Source organism: Corylus avellana, chromosome ca5 (assembly GCF_901000735.1).
Source record: "Corylus avellana chromosome ca5, CavTom2PMs-1.0".
In the NCBI taxonomy this organism is placed as follows: domain Eukaryota; kingdom Viridiplantae; phylum Streptophyta; class Magnoliopsida; order Fagales; family Betulaceae; genus Corylus; species Corylus avellana.
Genome location: NC_081545.1, coordinates 30,421,464 through 30,440,229, shown reverse-complemented (window position 1 = coordinate 30,440,229; position 18,766 = coordinate 30,421,464). Strand labels below are relative to the sequence as shown.

General features: G+C 37.3%; 3 protein-coding genes across 3 annotated transcripts; 1 reads left to right on the top strand and 2 right to left on the bottom strand.

The window, feature by feature from the left end:
• Positions 1 to 5,334: 5,334 nt before the first annotated feature.
• On the top strand, positions 5,335 to 7,040 carry LOC132183095 (aspartic proteinase PCS1). The gene has a single exon (XM_059596492.1). It carries the CDS (start codon positions 5,384 to 5,386, stop codon positions 6,701 to 6,703), a length of 1,320 nt encoding a protein of 439 aa, XP_059452475.1. The 5' UTR covers positions 5,335 to 5,383; the 3' UTR covers positions 6,704 to 7,040.
• A 3,592-nt stretch (positions 7,041 to 10,632) lies between these two features.
• LOC132180365 (putative pentatricopeptide repeat-containing protein At1g09680) lies at positions 10,633 to 14,071 on the bottom strand. Its single transcript, XM_059593161.1, has 2 exons — positions 10,875 to 14,071; positions 10,633 to 10,785 (listed from the first exon to the last, which is right to left on the bottom strand). Exon 1 carries the CDS (start codon positions 14,005 to 14,007, stop codon positions 12,220 to 12,222), a length of 1,788 nt encoding a protein of 595 aa, XP_059449144.1. The 5' UTR covers positions 14,008 to 14,071; the 3' UTR covers positions 10,633 to 10,785; positions 10,875 to 12,219.
• Positions 14,072 to 17,651: 3,580 nt separating this feature from the next.
• On the bottom strand, positions 17,652 to 18,727 carry LOC132182784 (uncharacterized). Its single transcript, XM_059596125.1, has one exon. The coding sequence runs from the start codon at positions 18,649 to 18,651 to the stop codon at positions 18,037 to 18,039; it is 615 nt and encodes a 204-aa protein (XP_059452108.1). The 5' UTR covers positions 18,652 to 18,727; the 3' UTR covers positions 17,652 to 18,036.
• Positions 18,728 to 18,766: the final 39 nt, after the last annotated feature.

Sequence of the window (18,766 nt, the reverse complement as noted above, 5' to 3'; positions counted from 1 at the left end):
AGAAATCATAGGCACTCTTTTAAAGCTTGAATGAACCATAGCCTAACTCAATCCTATCAAAACATCAATCATAACTCAGATTTAGAAATACTATACTTGTAGTTGATTAATGGAGAAGCTAGGCCAGTGGTTTCCATGATGGAGCGTAACAACGGTTTGACAACGCAACATTAATATAATGCTAAATGGTCTTATATTTTAGCTATTTGAAAGAGGCACCGATCGATGAAGGCCCCCATATTTATTTTTATTACTCGTTAGAATCTTTTTTGTACACATATTTTATATTCAAATAAATTATGCTCAATTAGGAAATAAATTATATATGCTCACATCATCTGATCGAGAATATTAAATCAATCTAAGACATCGATTTGGTGCTATTGTATTAGTTAATTAATGAAGCACCTAAATATTCTGAAAATTCATTAATAATTTAATGGGAGCACTTTGCTCTAATAATACACTGTCGTCGCATATATCCATGAAACACGTACAATCATGTTTAATTCTTTAGACGTAGATATTCAAGAGATGTTACACCAATGGCCTGTCGTCTTGGGCAAGTTCAGTGTCTTTGATAAAATAAAGCCAGCGTTTCGTCACAAGCGCGACAACGACAAAGACACGTCTAATTTAAATCTTATTTTGTAATGTTCAGTTTCATTTGTCAGCTTTCTTTGCCCTGAAAATACCATGCATATGTTTTTTTATTGTGTTGAAAAATATTATTGCAAGATGGCAGATATATATACGTGACAATAATTTTGATCACAATTACTTCTATTACTACATTTTTTTTTTTTTTTTTTTGACATGTCTACCTAAGAGGGAGAGGGAAATTCAAATTAATGACTTCCGCTTCATTAGACGTGGTTTGATCCCAGCTGATTACTACTTAATCCTATGCTTGCTTAGAGTACAATATTATTGGAAGATAGCAGATATTTGTGACAATAATTGTCATGACAATATATTACTGATCATGAAAGAGTTAGCAACAGATATAATTGTTGGGTCGTTGTTAAATAGCCAGCCTCTCATACGTGGAATATGAGTACGTACGTGGAGCAACCCTATTGATTACACAATTAATAGATCTTGCAATAAATAATCACGTGATTTTGTAACAGAATGTTGGTAAAATTAATAATACCCCAATATTATCGATCACTTATGTGAACGTACATTAATTGATTACATAATTAATTAACTTCTACTTAAAGAATAACAACCACCAAATTAAATTACTACAAGCTAGAGCTAGAGAGAGATCGAGCTACTCATTGAGTCCAAGAATGGCGTGGTACATATGGATGTCTGTCAATTATCATGCATGTGTATCTTTGCACATGCGCGTGTCATGCCTCGTGAAGAGGGGTTGTTGGTTTCTTCATGGTGATGGGGGCCCTTTGTGTCTTTCAAATGAGCGGTTACTAGTAAAAAGGCATGCAAACTCAAAAAAGAAGATCCTCTCAAACATTTTGGATATCTTCATAGGAGGTGGGTGAAATGGTAGATGTGCATGCTTGCTTTTCATTCATTAACATACATACGTGTACATTAGAGGTTACATATATAGCCCGTGATACATCACTTTCTTACTATGATCATAATCCGTGAACAATTCACAGTCGTTTTATATCTTTTCATTTTTTGTCTCTTCCACAATGTCTCTACTGCTAATTCATGTTTGCCACTTCACTCACATTCCATCAGTTCGTTGTTTCACATGGAACAACCACACACCATATATTATGTTTTGCCAAAAAGTGTTTTGACATATCGTAGAGTTTTAGTGTTGTGTAAGTATTTTATGTTTTGGATTATAACTCACGGGAGTTGGCTTAGATGCTAGCCGTAAAAAAAAACTCATAATATATATACATGTGTTGTAATTGTTTTAACGGTCTAGATTTAACTCCACTCTCTTTCTCTTCCTAGTAAAAAAATTAAAAGATATAATTAAATCTAAACCGTTAAAAAAACTACATGAAACATATATGCTATAATTTTCTATTTTACGGCACGTACTTAGCTACTAAAAAATATATAATATTTTTTTATTTTATCTACTTATTTTTCAATATAAATTCTAACAGATTATTTATTCAACTATCTACTTTTTTTAAAAAAATATTGTTTTATTGTTTGTTAAGGGAGAGGGAGAGAGAAATGATTAAAACTAAAACACATGAAAGTAGTAAATATAATTATAATAATTAAACATAATTATCATCAGTATTTTAGAGCATCACGTGGAGATGCTTTAGCTCTAAGCTAAATCCAAAGGAAGTAATAAACACCCTCTCCCTCACGGGCAAACCTGTCCAATAAAGGTGAGCCAACTGCACTGCACTGCCTTCCAAATTGAAACCAAAACAGAGAGAGAGAGAGAGAGAGAGAAATATCAGTCAAAATAAGGTTCTAATTAATGTCAATAACTATTAGTTTCAGAAATTTAAACTACCAAGAAATTAACAAACAATAAATATATGAAGCTTCTGTTGAAAATACCGTAGTATTTATTACAAAGAAGACGTTTTGTGGAATGCGAAGAGAAATACGTTTCGACTGACAACGATAGAAGTAGAACCAATGAAGCAGTGGGAACTTTGAGCAGTGGTGTTTGTGCAAACCAGCTGGTGTTGACTACCAACTCGACCACTTGCAGAACCAATGGCCTCTGATCGGACTCCAGCTTTGATGAAAAGGGTGCTTCCCAGTATCATTCCAGTTGACGACCAAACAATTTTGCTTTCGCAATTTGAAAGAACAAAGCTATTCACGCAACAACAAAAATATATTGAAACAGCAAGTTGCCCAAAATGACAAAATGTGCTCTTGTCTTTATGTCAGAACGAGGTTTTGAAACAGAGTAAAGCCTCCTCCTAGGGAGTGGAGTGTTCGGCAAACCTTTTCAAATTCATACATTTTTCACTTTTAATTACTATTTAAATAAAAAAAATTACTATAAAATAAAATTTTTTTACTTTTCAATACAAAAAATTCAAAACTTGGTACCATATCATTCCACCTAAGCTACAGTAAAAAAGGCAAAAGAGTTTGCCAAACACTTCCTATATATATATCTCCTCAAACTAACACGCAAATTGTAATATACTCACTTGAACTACATTTTCCTTTTATTTAGCCTCTCCTTTTTCTTTATTTTTTTTCTCAGTAAAATAGGGGAGCGGGGTTACTTAGTTCCTACATTAGAATGTTCCCTTAAATCCGACGGAAAAATGGTAAAATATTCATTATACTCCTATTAATTATGTGAGAACACAATTACATCCTTATTATTCGTCTTTTTTTTAAAAAAAAAAAAATTAAATTAAATTTGAGAGAAATAAGTATAATTTCTTCTATAATTTGTGATATATCGTAGTGAATGATAAATAGGAAATTACCAGTGGAAATTTAAAAGAAGGGGTTTCGGGGAAGTTTGTCCAAGACTTCTTTCATGTGGTGATGACAGCCCACAAGGGGGTTCCACTAACACTGACACCCGCAAAAGCACTTAATCCATGTACATGGTGGGTGGTTGACCAACTAAAGGACCCATTGTCCCATTTAGGACGTCGCACCCGTTTAATATTCTGGTCCTAGCCATTCATTATTTTAAGATGCTATTTACTAATAATAGAGGAATGCTACAATGCATTCTACTCACCATTTCTCCACCATCCCTTCACCTTGTCATCTTGATTTTTTCAAAGAAAAAAAAAAAAAAAAAAGCAAAGAGAGAAGAGATGGCGGGGTGATGGTGGGTAGAATGAAAAAAAAAAGCGTATCTCATAATAATATGTTGCACAATTGTTATACAAATCGATGATGTGTTAGTAAAAACTAATTAATTTGATTAATATTTGTTAAAAAATTAAGAATTAATTTTTACTATGTCAACTTAATTGGATGACAGTCTATTAAAAAATATTATTATTTTTTAAATTTTTGATGGAGAGCTCATTATATATATATATATATATATATAGTGGGGAATGGTCCTTTAACCCAAACTTTACTTTGTATACTCTCCATCTTATCTTTTTTTTTTTTGGGGTTTATCACTTTGATATTGTCCTTTTAATAGGTCTCTTGAGTCTTGATGATAATAAGTAACTTATGGGTACCCACCAAGTCAATTGGTCCCACAAAATTAATTTTCCTTGCAAAAGATAATATGAAAGGATCGTTAGCCACAAAAAAACAATATATTCTTTAAGAAATATTAGTTATAATTAATAATATTTAGTGGAGGAAAATTAATAAAATGGCTCAAAAAGATAAAGGGGCATTCAACGCTTAGATTGTAGACCAGCTGTGCTTGAGAGATGAATAATAAAAAAAAGCCCTTATGCTACACGTCCTTCTATGGATTTATTTAACCAAATTATGGACCCATTTGGCTAATTTACTAGTGGTTTTACCCTTGAAAGATAAAGGTTTCAAATTGTCTCTCTCTTTTTTTTTTGCCTCACCTTGAAGGTTTCAATTGATTCTACCACTATATGTATTGATAAATAGATATACTAAAAATTGATAATTGGAGTTGCAATGTCTCTTCTTCAATTCCAAAATAACAAAAATACTATGCATAAAAAATAAAATAAAAAGTAAAAAGCTTAGAATAGACCGAAGTAATGCTTTTTTTTTTTAGTTGTCTTTTTTTCATTTTTTATCTTATAGAAAGTATTTTTGTTATTTTGGGTTGCGAAAAGAAGACATTGCAACCTCATGGTAAATCAATATAGTGCATTAATCAAATTAAAAAACTGAGAGAGACATTACAAATTAAGTGATAGATTGAATGGGTAAATACGGTTTCTCCTAAATAAAACCTTGGCTTCTGAGCAAGCTTGAGGTGACCAATTAATTTTCTTCAAATTAAGTTATAGGGTAGGACGAAGAAAAATAAGTTTAATATACTATATTACTATTATTAGATTTGTCATTTGAATTTGTGGGAATAAAGTATATGTTATATACATGCGTGTAAAATGAATTAAAATAGACCAAAAAAAAAAAAAAACTAATGAGATATACAAATTTAGTTTGATCAACGGTGATTAAAGCAAAATACCAAAAAGAAAAAGAAAAAAAGATTACTATATTTATAGGTTAAGCTGCAGAAAGTCCCTCTTATTGTGAAACATGCATGCAAGTGAGTAAATCATACTCACCACATTAAATACAAGTATCATCATAAGATCTAACGGCTTAATTAAGAAAACGCGTATGCTTTTTTGTAATTTCCTCTTCTTTTTTGGCGTTTATTTGTTCCTTTCCGCCCCATGCTAATGGTGTATAAATACGCACAACCCCACTTCGCCAACCCACCATCACCCAATTCCACACCTCTCTTCCTCTATCTGTCATGGCTCTCTGCAATAAGACCATGCTTTTTTCCCTCTTCTTCACCTTCTTTTCCCTCTCAACCCAACGACAACAAAACGACACACTTTCTCTGTCTTTCCCTCTCATTTCAGTTTCTCTCCGTCCAAACACCTCCTCCACAGCTCTCAACCCTTCCCTCGTTTCCCAGGCCAGGCGAAACCCAAGGCTCAGGACCCCACAGTACAACTACAAAACGACGTTCACGTATTCGGTGGCTCTGATCGTTCGGCTCCCCATAGGGACACCACCGCAGACCCAAGAGATGGTGTTGGACACTGGCAGCCAACTCTCGTGGATTCAGTGCCACAACAAGGCCCCAAGGAAGCCCCCTCCTACGGCGTCGTTTGACCCCTCTCTTTCCTCTTCTTTCTCTGTTCTCCCTTGTAACCACCCTATTTGCAAGCCCCGAGTTCCCGATTTTACCCTCCCAACTTCCTGCGACCAAAACCGCCTCTGCCACTACTCCTACTTCTATGCAGACGGGACCTTGGCCGAGGGCAATCTCGTCCGAGAAAAATTATCTTTTTCCCGTTCCCTTGTTACCCCGCCTTTGGCACTCGGCTGCTCTCAGGATTCTAGTGAGTCCAAGGGTATTTTGGGAATGAATACTGGACGCTTGTCGTTTGCTTCCCAGGCCAAAATCTTGAAATTCTCGTACTGCGTGCCCACCCGCCTGACTCGACGCGGGGCCTTGCCAACCGGGTCCTTCTATCTCGGCAACAACCCGAATTCGGGCGGGTTCAGGTACGTGGACCTCTTGACTTTTCCTCAGAGCCAGCGGATGCCAAACTTTGACCCTCTGGCGTACACCGTTGCGATGCAAGGGATAAGAATTGGCGGGAAACGGCTGAACATCCCGCCGTCCGTTTTCCGACCGGACGCTAGCGGTGCGGGTCAGACCATGATCGACTCAGGGTCCGAATTCACGTATCTGGTGGAGGAGGCGTATAATAAGGTGAGGGAGGAGATAGTGAGACTGGTGGGCCCGAAGCTAAAAAAGGGTTACGTTTACGGAGGAGTGTCCGATATGTGTTTTGATGGCAATGCGATGGAGATCGGACGGCTGGTAGGGGACATGGTTTTTGAATTTGGGAAGGGGGTGGAGATTGTGGTGGAAAAAAATCGGATTTTAGCTGAGGTGGGAGGTGGGGTCCGATGCATCGGCGTCGGACGGTCAGATAGGCTAGGGGCTGCGAGCAGTATAATCGGAAATTTTCATCAGCAAAATCATTGGGTGGAGTTTGATCTGGCCAATCGTAGAGTTGGGTTTGGTAAGGCTGATTGTAGCAGATCAGTGTAGTGGGGGGCAGAGTGTATTAATGTGTAGCACTGTACAAAATAAAATATCAGGGTGGGGTCATCTTGTGTGATGATTTTATCGAACGGTCTATATATCAAATCAACCTTACTAGAAAGAGAAAAAAAAGAAAAGAAAAGAAATCATCAAAAGGCCATGTGATATGGTGGCTATCAACGGTTAGGGCCAGTCCAAGTGTTGTATTATAAAATCGAGAGTAATGTATATATGAGGGGATGTGAAGTATGTTTAGATAAGTTGTGCAATGCATTTGTGCTTTAGTTTGTGGAGTACTACTCATAAAAAGTTATTACTATTTTTGAAAGAGGCTTTCTTTTCAGAGTATCTTGTTATTAGTTGCTTCAGATTGTTGTCAAAGTAGCAGACGCCTTGTCTTATACTTGGCTTCATTTTGCCTCAAAATTTGATTTGATTTGATGAGAGCAATGTATATAATCATAAGTATTAAACCTAAAAAAGCAGATGCTCTAAAAAGAGATAGGTGCTAAAAATAGGAGTAGATGGGACCCCCACTAGGAGAACCTCCTAAAAATATCAAATTTGATCGCCGGACCCACATGGAAAGTATGTTATATGGACAACATGAGAAAGAACCGGCAGCCCTTGTGTTGCGTGGCAATGGAGCTTTTTGTTTCTAGGGTTTTACGAGGAAATGGTGGGCTCCACTTGAAGACAGCTACTTCGGACTCTTTTGCCGACCCATCCACAACCTGCTTCCACTCAAAAATCTTGTACCAGTTTTACCCTCTTTTTTACCCAAGCACGTGCCATTAATTTTTAAATTTTTTTATCTCCATCCCATCTCATCAGTCATCATGAAATTGAAGATGGAAGAATGGCGGCAAGCAACGATGTCACCGTCAAACTCCCTACTGTTTTACTTTGCAAATTATCTAGTATTAAAAAAAAATGTTAAATTAAATAATTGCTGGGTAAGGTAAATGCACGAGTGTTAAATGCGTTAAGAAAATAAATAATATAATAAATAGTGGGTCCAAATATTTAAAAAGAAAAGAGTGGTTAAACATCATATCGTTCAGGCTCTTTTGACGCACAGAGGGGAAAATGAACAAGTACGTTTACCAGATTAGCCACGTGGCTGCATTGAAAGACTCAAAAAAAGAAAAAGATAATAAATAAATAAATTTGGAGCATAAATGAAAATGAAAATGAAAAGGGTTTTCCTTTGAGAAGAGGGAGAACAGCTGGCAAAAGAGAAAAGTGGAGTGTGTAATATGGATCGAAATCTCACTTTCAGCCAAATCCTCGAGAGTCGATAACCAAACCAAAACGCAATCAATTAAGCTCTCAACGCAGACACGCACGTCCCTAGAATCTCACTTTCTGAAACAAAGATGAGCATGACATTTTAATACAACCTACCTACCCTTCCGTCTTTTTTGAAAAAACCAAAAAAAAAAAAAAAAAAAAAGCCAAGAAGCCAGCAATCTTTTGAAGTTGTAGGTGCTAGCAGGGCTCTAGCTGCCCCTTTGGTCCCCCACTTGTCCACGCGTTTCTTCTATGGAGCCCATCCCCATCGTTCTTTTCTCCTCCGGCCCATCCATCACTCTTGAACCGTTTTCTACGCCGAGAAAGGCAAGAGAAATACTATATATATATATATATATATATATATATAGTTTTTTTTTATTTTTTTTTATTTTTATATTCCTCTTTCGTCCTCCATATTCTAAATTCAATCATTAAATCGGAAAAACTCTAATTTTAAAAATAATTTTATTAAACACTTAAATTACTTTTTTAAAAATAGTGAAATCCAAATAGCATTTCTCGAAAGGCAAATGAGTTGTAGAAGAGGAATAGGAGATGTGTTTGTGTGTATTGTGTAGTCACATCGGAGTGGACAAAGTCCTACTCCTACTACCTACAGAGTTGTAAGGACACCTGTTAATCGATCCGACCTTCAAATCTTGGATTTCAATATTGGGCATTGAGAAATGTCAACCTCAACGAAGACGTAGTAGACGCAAATCTTAATAATTGATGATTTAGACGTGTCAGAGCAAATAGCGATGATATAGATGTTGTCACTGTTACTGTGTGCCAGCTGCCCACTCAATCGCATTCCTTTTTTTGCAATAAATTTATGCGTGCATCTTGATCTAATGCATTGAAAGGAACACTACGCAATAATAAATTGGTTTTTGGGTTACGCTCAAATTCCCAATTCCAAAATCAAACCCAAAATCTTCTGCCGACTTGGGAGAAAAATCGGAAAAAAGACAGGACTATACCCCCCAAGTTGCAGCTGTAATTTGGCAACGTACGTTGTCGCATCTTTCTCTTGCTCCGGCTTTCATGCATGTTAAAAGTACTAAAAGATTGTTACAAAAAAAAAAAAAGTACTAAAAGATGGTTCCATATCTCCTCATCTGTCTACCTCAGTCTTTTAGAATCTACTAAAGGTCCAAAGGGGTTTACAGTATTGTTAAGTATCATCATTTTCGATTAGAATCCCTCCAAGTAATTAGAAAATTTCGTTTTTTTTTAAATTTTAGCCATTCAAAACATTTAAAGATCTAAAAACATTTAGGAACACAAAAATAAAAAACAAACTTAACATATCTGATTAAATCAAATATTAAAAACATTTATTTAAAAAAATAAAAACAATTGGAGAAAAAACCACCCCATGGGGTGGCTCACCGCCGCTGCCCATTCCATGGGTGACTGGAGGTTGCGCAAGGCCACCCCCAGCAGATTTGGAGGTGGCATGCGGCCACCCTGCCCCCTTCGTGTTTTCTTATTTTGTTTTTAAAATAATTAATTTTTTAATTTAAATTTGGTATAGAATCCAGTGTGATTGTGTTTGTGTTTGAGTTTTGAGATTGAAATATTTTGAACCCTTAGATTCATCTAAGGGCTGAGATTAGAGAAAATGATATTCTCATTTTCCCCCTCAATTAGAGGCTCTTCGGATCCCATCATTTTATTATTTTAAAATTAACATAACTTTCAAAATCATCGTTAAATTTTTAACGACTTACTACTAAATTTTAATGTAGTAGTAAATTTAAAAGCCAAATTAATTATGAAGAGATAAAAAGATGGTAGTATCATTATTCAAAGGTTTAATACCTCCATTTCACGCTCGAGTTGCTTAATAGAAATAATCCTAAGTTGATAAATATTTTCTTAAGAATCATGCTTCAACTTTAAGGTCGTGTTTGGTATATAAAATAATCATTCCTCTAAGAATAGGAATGGCTATTACTAATAGAGAATTGATACACTTACGTACAAATTTTACAAAGAGAAGTTTACTGACTGACGTGGAGCCAATGTGGCTGAGCTACGTCGAATAATAATAAAAAATAAAAATAAAAAATTCGTCCAACAAAATATGAAGATTTTATTAGATTATAACATATCTCAAATGAAAAATGCTTCAATCTAATAAAAACTTCACATTTTGCCCATAAAAATCTATATAGCAAGATGCTACATTTTTTTTTTTTTTTTTTTTGTGAAGGAAAAAAGACAAAACTAAAAGAAGATGATGTGACATCTTGCCACATGGACTTTTATGGGCAAAATATGGAGTTTTTATTAGATTATAGCATATCTCTTGTAAAATTTGTACATAAGTGTAGCAATTCTCTTACTAATAATATGAGTTATAGAATGGACCGACTATTTATATTCTTTAGTTTTGTGGCAACACATATTCTCTCACTATAATTGAATCAAAATTTCTAGTGAAAATTAGTAAATTTAATTTTTAACACTCTTTTCATGTGTGGACTTAAACTCCCTCCCAACAAGTGAAGAAACCCAACACATGAACGTAGAATATTTAACTAGAATGAAAAAAAAATAAATAAATAAAAAATTGTGAAGTCATGATTCAAATTCAAAATTTCGAACGAATACCATGTTAAATTATCAATTATCCCAACAATTTAAGACCATATAAAATTAAAATGGTAAGTTTATTCATGCAAAAGCAATGAAAATGAATGAAATATAATAGCCACCGTACCAGGATGAACTTGCTGAGTTGGCTGCTGGTTGCTAACGGCAAGAAGATTGAGGTAACCAGACTGCACATTGAACAAGCCAATCTCATTTGTGCGCATTCAAATTCAGCTTACTTGAACTTAAATTTAGCTCAGTTTTCAAGCAAACTTACGCTCTATATTCATTATTCGGATTGAGATCCCCTCAATTACTCAAAAGAAATTCTCATATTACGAAATCGTTGCCCTTTATTTTAAATCCAATATCCATGCAAAGATTGGAGGACTCCTTTATGAAGCAATTACTAAAAAAATTGAGTGGGGATTATCCAACTTCCAAGATATTCAAGCAGGAATGTTATTTCTTGGACATTCATAGCTAAATCTATATTAACCGGCTCAGAGGTTGTCTCTGCAATTTCTGTACATTATCTTCCACTTTGTATACTGTTGAATGTTGTCAATGTGACTCATCCCCATTAAGGCAGTTAGCCATTGCCAAACTTGCATTCACTCGTCAACTAGGCCATCCTACTTAAAGACATGTGGCAATCATCTTATGTGATCTTCTGAATGAATTCATCAAGTAGTGAAGTATAACGTCTGTAATCCAACAGAAGCACCTTGGCACTTTGTCATTCATCAAAATCCTCTGACTTTCCATGCTTGGCATGTCCTAGTAGATACCTGCCTATAATGTCATCTAGAAGCAACCCCTAGACAAGCATAAGCATATATTAGCACTTTTTTTTATCTGCCTTTGCTCACACAAAACCACTGGTAAGCACATTATATGTTAAAACACTCTGCCATGCCTTTCACCCTCCACCACTTCTGAATCCTTTCCAGATGCTGGATCAGAAGTAAGAAGTTAAAAAGCAGAATATTCTGCTAAGATCAAGGGACCTTGCCCATTTCAAGCAAACTAAAGAGCCTGCTACTGTCCGAAAACCAAGACACTTAATAACCATCTATGGAATCTCCTTACAACTAACTAGATCAAAGGTAATATATTTGATCCCCATCACCATCATGATTTAGCTTTCGAGCTCCATTGCTGAAAGAAATAAAAGAAGCTCATACTACAACCTTCCACTGGATCTGCACAATGTCGATAATGTGTTCTTTTTGAATGGGATGTCTATTGAAAGGCTTAGCTGCAGATGATACTTTCTCATGGGCTCTCTTGACTGCAGTAACTCTTGCCATACAAACAACTTGATGTGAGTTCAAATATGGCCAACTGAAAGCTACTTTCTGTTCCTTGTTTCAAAATTCTGTCAGAGACCTTCAACCTATGTCCATAAGCAATGATTGGGCAGCTCCTCCATGACTGGAAACCATACATTGATTGGAAATAATCTGAAGTCGCTCTATTCATTTTTGTTCTTTTGGGAGATGAAAACTAAGGAAATCATCTCAAGTCTTCCCTATTCATGTACATGACTGGTATTCACTAGTCCACTGAGCCAGCTATCCTTGACACATAATTTCCAACACACGCGGAAATCATCCCCTCTAGTGCTCCTTTGAAGTTTTATTGAATTCATGAACTAGCGAAGTATAAGAAGCATAATCTGGAACAAGACCTTTCTCACTTCGTAATTTATCAAAATGCTTAGGGTTGCCATGCTTACAATGCCCTTCTAACAGAATGTTGTAGGTAATATCATCTGGAACCACATGCAAATTAAGCATAGCATCTAAGAGCATTTTAGCATTCTTCATCTGCCCTAGCTTACAGAGTCCATTCATAAGCACATTATACGTTATAACACCTGGTACATGTCCAACAGCCTGCATCTCCCTAAGCAACTTAAAACCCATCTTCACATCACCCTTCTTACAAAAACCATCCATGACCATAGTATATGTTGCATCATCAGGCTTCATACCAGCATTCAACATCTCCCTCAATATTCTTTCTGCATCAACAAGTCTTCCCTCTCTACACAGCCCTGAAATAAGCGCTGTGAAAGCCACATTATCAAGCTCAATCCCTTCTTCACTCATTCCCTTCCTAATCTTCAAGGCTGATTCTAAATCTCCCTCCTTGCAATATCCATCAATAAGTGTAGTGTATGTGACCCTGTCAGGCTTCAAACCCCTTATACTCATCTCATCAACAAGTTTCCATACTTCTTTCAAATCTCCAACTTTGCAAAGGCCATTGATGAGTGCATTGTATGTAATCAAATCAGGTTTCACACCTTTACTCAACATTTGCTTATAAATTTCCATGGCCAAATCAATTCTCCCATTCTTACATTGACCATCGATCAAAGTTGTGAAAGTAACATCATTTGGAACCAATCCCCTCTCACACAATTCATCAAACAAACAATTTGCATCATCCAACCTACTCTCCTTACACAACCCGTTGATCAAAACACTGTAAGTGAAAACATCCGGAGACATTCCCCTCTCCTCCATAATCCTCTTCAACCTAAACCCATCCTCTAATTCCCTAGACTTACAATACCCATTAATCAAAGTATTGAAGCTAACAACCGTAGGACGCAAACCCCGCTTCCCAATTTCATCAAACACCAACCGGGCCTCCTTAAGTTTACCCTCTTTACACAGTTTATGCATCAATACATTGAAACTATACACATTAGACGGAAACCCACAATCCAAAATTTCCCTATAAAACGCCCACGCCGACGCGGGCGAGTTCGACTTCACCATCTTATCAAGCAAATACCCACAACCATGAAATGGGACTTGACACTTATGCTTCCTAACCAACCTAAAGCACTGAATAGCATCGGACACAAACCCATTATCGGTATACGCGTTCATCAAAGCATCAAACACAAAATTGGAGTAATGGGTACCTTTGGTTTCGACTATGCAAGCGAAGACTGAGCACGCCGAGTCTTTGCCTTTCCGAGAGACGACGAATTGGAGGAGGGAGTGGGCTTGTGGGAGCATGTTGTGGGAGCAGAGGAAGTGGGCCATGGTGCAGTAGGAGTGGAGAGTGTGGCGGAAGGTGTGCTGGGAAGAGAGCCAGTGGAAGAATGAGAAGAGAGACTGGGGGGGCAGAGAGCAGGGGTTGAGGTTGATGAGATTGATAACGTGAGTGGCTGTGAGAGAAGGGAGGAGTTTTCTGAGAGAGGAGTCTAGAGGCTTTGTTTTGGTGTTGAGAATGGCTTCAGAGATTGCCGAGAGTATAGGGTCTCGATGGTGAAGTGGTGGAGGGGTGTACTTGTACCAGACTGTGGCGGAGGAGAAGAAGAAGAAGAAGGTTTTGTGAGGTGGAGAAAGGGAGTGCTGGGTTCTTGAGAGTTTTAGGGTCGCCATGGCTGTGGCTTTTGTTTTGGTGGTTGTTTTAGAGGTTTCGATGGTGGTGGTGGTATGACGAGGGACCCGTGGAGAGTTGGGAGCGACACCTGAGGAAATGGACTAGGATAAATTGCCTGAATTTTTTTTTTTTTTTTTTGGAAAAATATAAAGAATTCTTTAAATATTGTCTATTATTTTTAAATAAAATGAAGAAAAATTACTCTAATAAGTTTTGATAAATCATAAACCATCCAACTTTTAAGGGGAGACGTCCATGTCAAATTAAAAAATAAATAATAATAAACACGGACATCCACTACTCGTCATTTTTTGTTTTTTTTTTGTTTTTACATATCCGCACAATAGGGAGAGAAAATATTCAAACTAGTGACTTCTATTTCATCAGGCGTAGTCCCCAATTAATTGAGCTACCACTTAAGAACCACCTACGGTCTTTTAAGGAAAAAATGAAAAATAAAAGAATCTACTCTTACCCCCGTCCTCTACCTAAGAGAAAAATGTGGAAGAAGACGATGGAGGAAGACTCCATCCCCACAAAGAGGCAAGGATGGAAAGTTCCACTCCTACCCTTATGTAGCCTAGTTTTTCATCTAGCTAGAGATGAGTGGGAGTGAAGCAACTCCCACCGCAGCCCTCTGTGGGGGTGGAGCCACCTTTCACTGCCACCGCCTCCCTCTTTGGGGATGGAGGGTGACAATGGGGGTGGATCTCCGCCCCTCTTTTTTCTTGTGTAATTACCTATGAAGCATGGTGATGGGTATTTGGATATTTATGGCATTGTTTATTGGCTTAATTAATGTGGATAAAATGACAACTAGCAAGTTTTCTGTTAAAAACGGGATGAAAAACATGACGTAAGGACTTTTTTGTCACTGGCCTAAGCAAATCAAACACTCCAAGTAGACAAGACACAAAATTTGCTGAAAGACCAAAAATCGGTTGAAACTTGATTGTTATGATAATACATATGAATTATACAAATAATATGCTCATCGAATAGACTTTAATGTAAAAAAATAATTTGGGAAGCGAGCAAATTTAGTACTTGTTCAAAAGAGAACATTTTGTTGCTCGAAAGAGTGTAAACTAGTTGTTGACAAATTATGAGAACAAACATTGTTTCATCACCCAATTTCACTCGCATTTGTTCTCTGTAACTTCGAATTTTCATAAATATATTCCTTATGTTAAATCACTTAACTAAAAATTTGGAGTGAATTATGGAGCAATGCTTGAACTTATAACATTTAGCTTTAATACCATACTAAATCACTACTGAGGAGGAGGCTGAAATTATTTGCAACTTACCAATAAGTAGATATCAGCAACCGGATAAACTCATATGGCGCCCTACCAATGCGGGTGTTTTCTCAGTGCGTAGTGCCTACCACTTGGAGGTAGAGTGGTGTGGGCCTTTGAAGGGTGAGAGCTCTTGTCGGTATAATAGGAAAATTTTTTGGGACAATATATGGAAATTGAGAATACCCAGTGCTGTCAAAATGTTTGTGTGGAAGGCGTGTTGCAATATTCTCCCAACGAGAGATAATCTTAAGCGGAAGAATGTTAATCAGGATGGGAACTACTTCATATGCACAGGGAGAGTGGAGACAACAAGACATATTTTGTGGGATTGCCTTTCTGCCCAAGACGTATAGGGTGGAAGCAAGCAGATTTTTCAAAAGAGCTACTGTACTGGAGAGAATTTTATGGAGGTGATGAAATATTTAATGGGGAAATGCAAGCTAGAGGAACTTGAGTTGGCGGGGATCATTGCCCATCAAATTTGGAAGCGCCGAAATAATGCTTTGCATGGAGGAGAATTCTTACACCCGAAGAGGTTAGTTCAAGATGCAAAGGATTATCAAACTCAACTCTCAAGAGCAAATTAGATAGAGGTTAACCAAGGGGAAGTACAAAGTTCGTCCATTCAGCTATGTTGGTCAAATCCCCCCCAATAACAGCTACAAAATTAATTGGGACGCAGCCATTAACACAAAGGAGAAGATGATTGGAATTGGGGTGATCATCAAGGACGATCAGGGGCGGGTTTAGCCGCGACACAAGTTTGAAACAAGTGATTTTTGAAGGGGACTCATAGCACGTTGTTCGGGCCCTTTCAGAGATGGAGTCAAGCAGCTATAGTTATGGGCAGGTCATTGATGATGCCAAAGTAGTCTTAAAGGGTTTCAGGAGCTGGGAGGTGTGCCATGTAAAGAGATAATCAAATATGGCAGCGCACAGACTAGCAAAGGAGGCAGCAAAAAAAATTTATGACAAGGTTTGGCTTGAGGAAACTCGTAATTATATTTTTGATTTAGTCAATTTAGAGCGTTTAGCTCTTGTTATGTAGAGCTCCTGCTCTGATGTTCTCTTGAATGAGATCAGATTTTCTTCCAAAAAAGAAAAAAAAAATCACTACTTGTTCAAAAAATTTAAGTTGATAAGAAGATACGAGTTAAATCATTTAATTAATATTCTAACACCATATAATTTTATTGACTTTTCAATCTCTTTCCTATTTTTGTTTATTTGCTAGGGGTGCAATATTGAATTCATTAGGTCATACCTTTATCATGTGAGATGTGACAAGATATTACTCTTATTCTTTAAAGTTAATATTAAATAGAGTAGATAAGAGGTCATTTATAAGGTTATGGATAGGCTATGTAAATAGTCTTTAATGTGAATGGTTGGCTCCAAATTAATGTCCGATTGAGTTGATGCCCACCAAGGTTGGACTAAATAGTCTTTCTTCACACATTTATGCTTTAATGCACCGAGTTAAAATATGCATATTCCTCCCACCCCTCCCTCTTAAGGGTGTAAATTACACTTTATCCCTGTAAACTTACACCTTCTTTGCACTTCAAGAGAATATTTTCTCTTGGGGTGTGACGAGTGACGACAGTCATCCCCTCTCTTCTCTTGCTGCCTTCTTTTTGGATGGTTGTGTACTCACCCATATCCCAAGTCTTAGAGGGATAGTTTTGTAATTTTCTCTTTTTAATTAGGGTATTTTTGGTAAAATAGACTATTCATATGCATGCAACTAGGAAGCTAGGAAGGTTAAAGTGCAAATTTATGTGCCCATTACACGGCACATTGGATTGCGGCCAGAATAATTTCTAGCCACATTTCTTGTTATCCCTTTCCTACTCTCTTGGTTCCCATCACCGGTGGGAGGGACCCTCCTGTTTTTTTTATCGTCTTCTTCGTGTTATTTTTTTTGTATTTCTTTTCTCGTTGTTTTGCTTTGTCTTATGTACTCACCAAATATATATATATCCAAATGAATCGCCAAATCTAAAAATTTCAAAGTTCCATCTCTCTCTCCAATAATGTAGTTTGATACCTTATATGTTTCCGCCAAGACAGAAAGGAACATAATTTGTCGTACAATCAATAAGTAATGGCCTTGTGTTCGTTGCCGATTATTCAGATTTAAGCGGATACCATTCGTTATACCCTTCAAACCGGATCCCACCAAATACATTAATGATTTGGATGGACCAGTTGAGTACGTATTAGCAAGTAGCCTTCCCAAGAGACAATACATCCGACATGAATCCCATAGAACCACCACGTGGCAAATTGAAAAAAAAACTACAACACAAGTTTTTACGAGTAAAAAATTACACCATTTTGATAATATTATTTTCTCTGACAACATTTCCAACCATACACTTCATGAATACACCAACACAAAAAATAAAATGTGACATAGAATTAATAAAGCAAAAAAAAAAAATTGTACCCATGCAAGCTATGGCAGTGAATCGTGACGTCCAATAGGTCCACCTCTTTTGTCTCTTCCAAATAGCAAAATGACTTCAATCCTCAGTCTCTCTGCTTGGGCATGACTTCCCAATGGTGGGCTTCTGCTCGAACAAATTAAGCAGCTTCCTTTCTCTGCAGATCTTCTGTTTCAGTCACGTACTACGTAAATCTCTTGGCAAATTAAAGTACAGCCGAGGGAGGTAGAGAATTACAGTACAACTTTCCGACACTCTAATACGTGTCAAACGATTATCGGGCATGGGTGGCCCGTGGACGACAGGTGGCAAGGCTAACTACCGGTGGTGCAAGCTTTTGAGGTTGCCGGATATCCCTGAAAGCTCTTGCATCCGCTACGTCTTCTCTTGTTCCACAAGTAACTGCATGCCTTACCCAAAACCCTTTCATTTTCTTCTTCTTTTTCTTGATCATTTCAATAGTATGATGATTATCCCCTACCGTCGTATTTTCATGGGGATGATCATGATCTCCGCCTATCAACTTTCTGTGGGAGTTGCTGACGCTAGATTCTATAAGGCAATCCAAACGTCGGGAAATACTCGCGATTTCATATCTATCGAGAAGAGAATTGTCAGTACGGATCAAACTTGGCGTTTGTGAACCCTTCCCGACAGCTTCTTCAGCTATTCTTATGGCCTCTAGCTTGAAAACCGACGGTCTAGGGGCTCGGCGAGTCCTCATGACATCGAACTCTGGCATTTGCTTCCCCTCTGACCCCGATCCGCGTTGGTACCACGCCCATGCAGCGCTTTTCACTGCCGCCAATTGATCGGCAGCAGCACCGCCTCTGCCTCTCCCCTTTTTCCTTGCCATGAAAAGGTTCATGAGAAAGGGTGTAGATAGCATAGCATGAGAGATTGGAATGTGTGGGAAAATTATGTTCCACGCTATAAAAGGTTGAAAGTTGGTGATTCTTTTACCATGGTGGTTGTGTATCAAATGTCAAGAAAGGTATTTCATC

Bases quoted from the DNA above. Each gene is read 5' to 3' on its own strand.
- LOC132180365 (XM_059593161.1), bottom strand. From the start codon at position 14,007: ATGGCGACCCTAAAACTCTCAAGAACCCAGCACTCCCTTTCTCCACCT.
- LOC132182784 (XM_059596125.1), bottom strand. From the start codon at position 18,651: ATGCTATCTACACCCTTTCTCATGAACCTTTTCATGGCAAGGAAAAAG.
- LOC132183095 (XM_059596492.1), top strand. From the start codon at position 5,384: ATGGCTCTCTGCAATAAGACCATGCTTTTTTCCCTCTTCTTCACCTTC.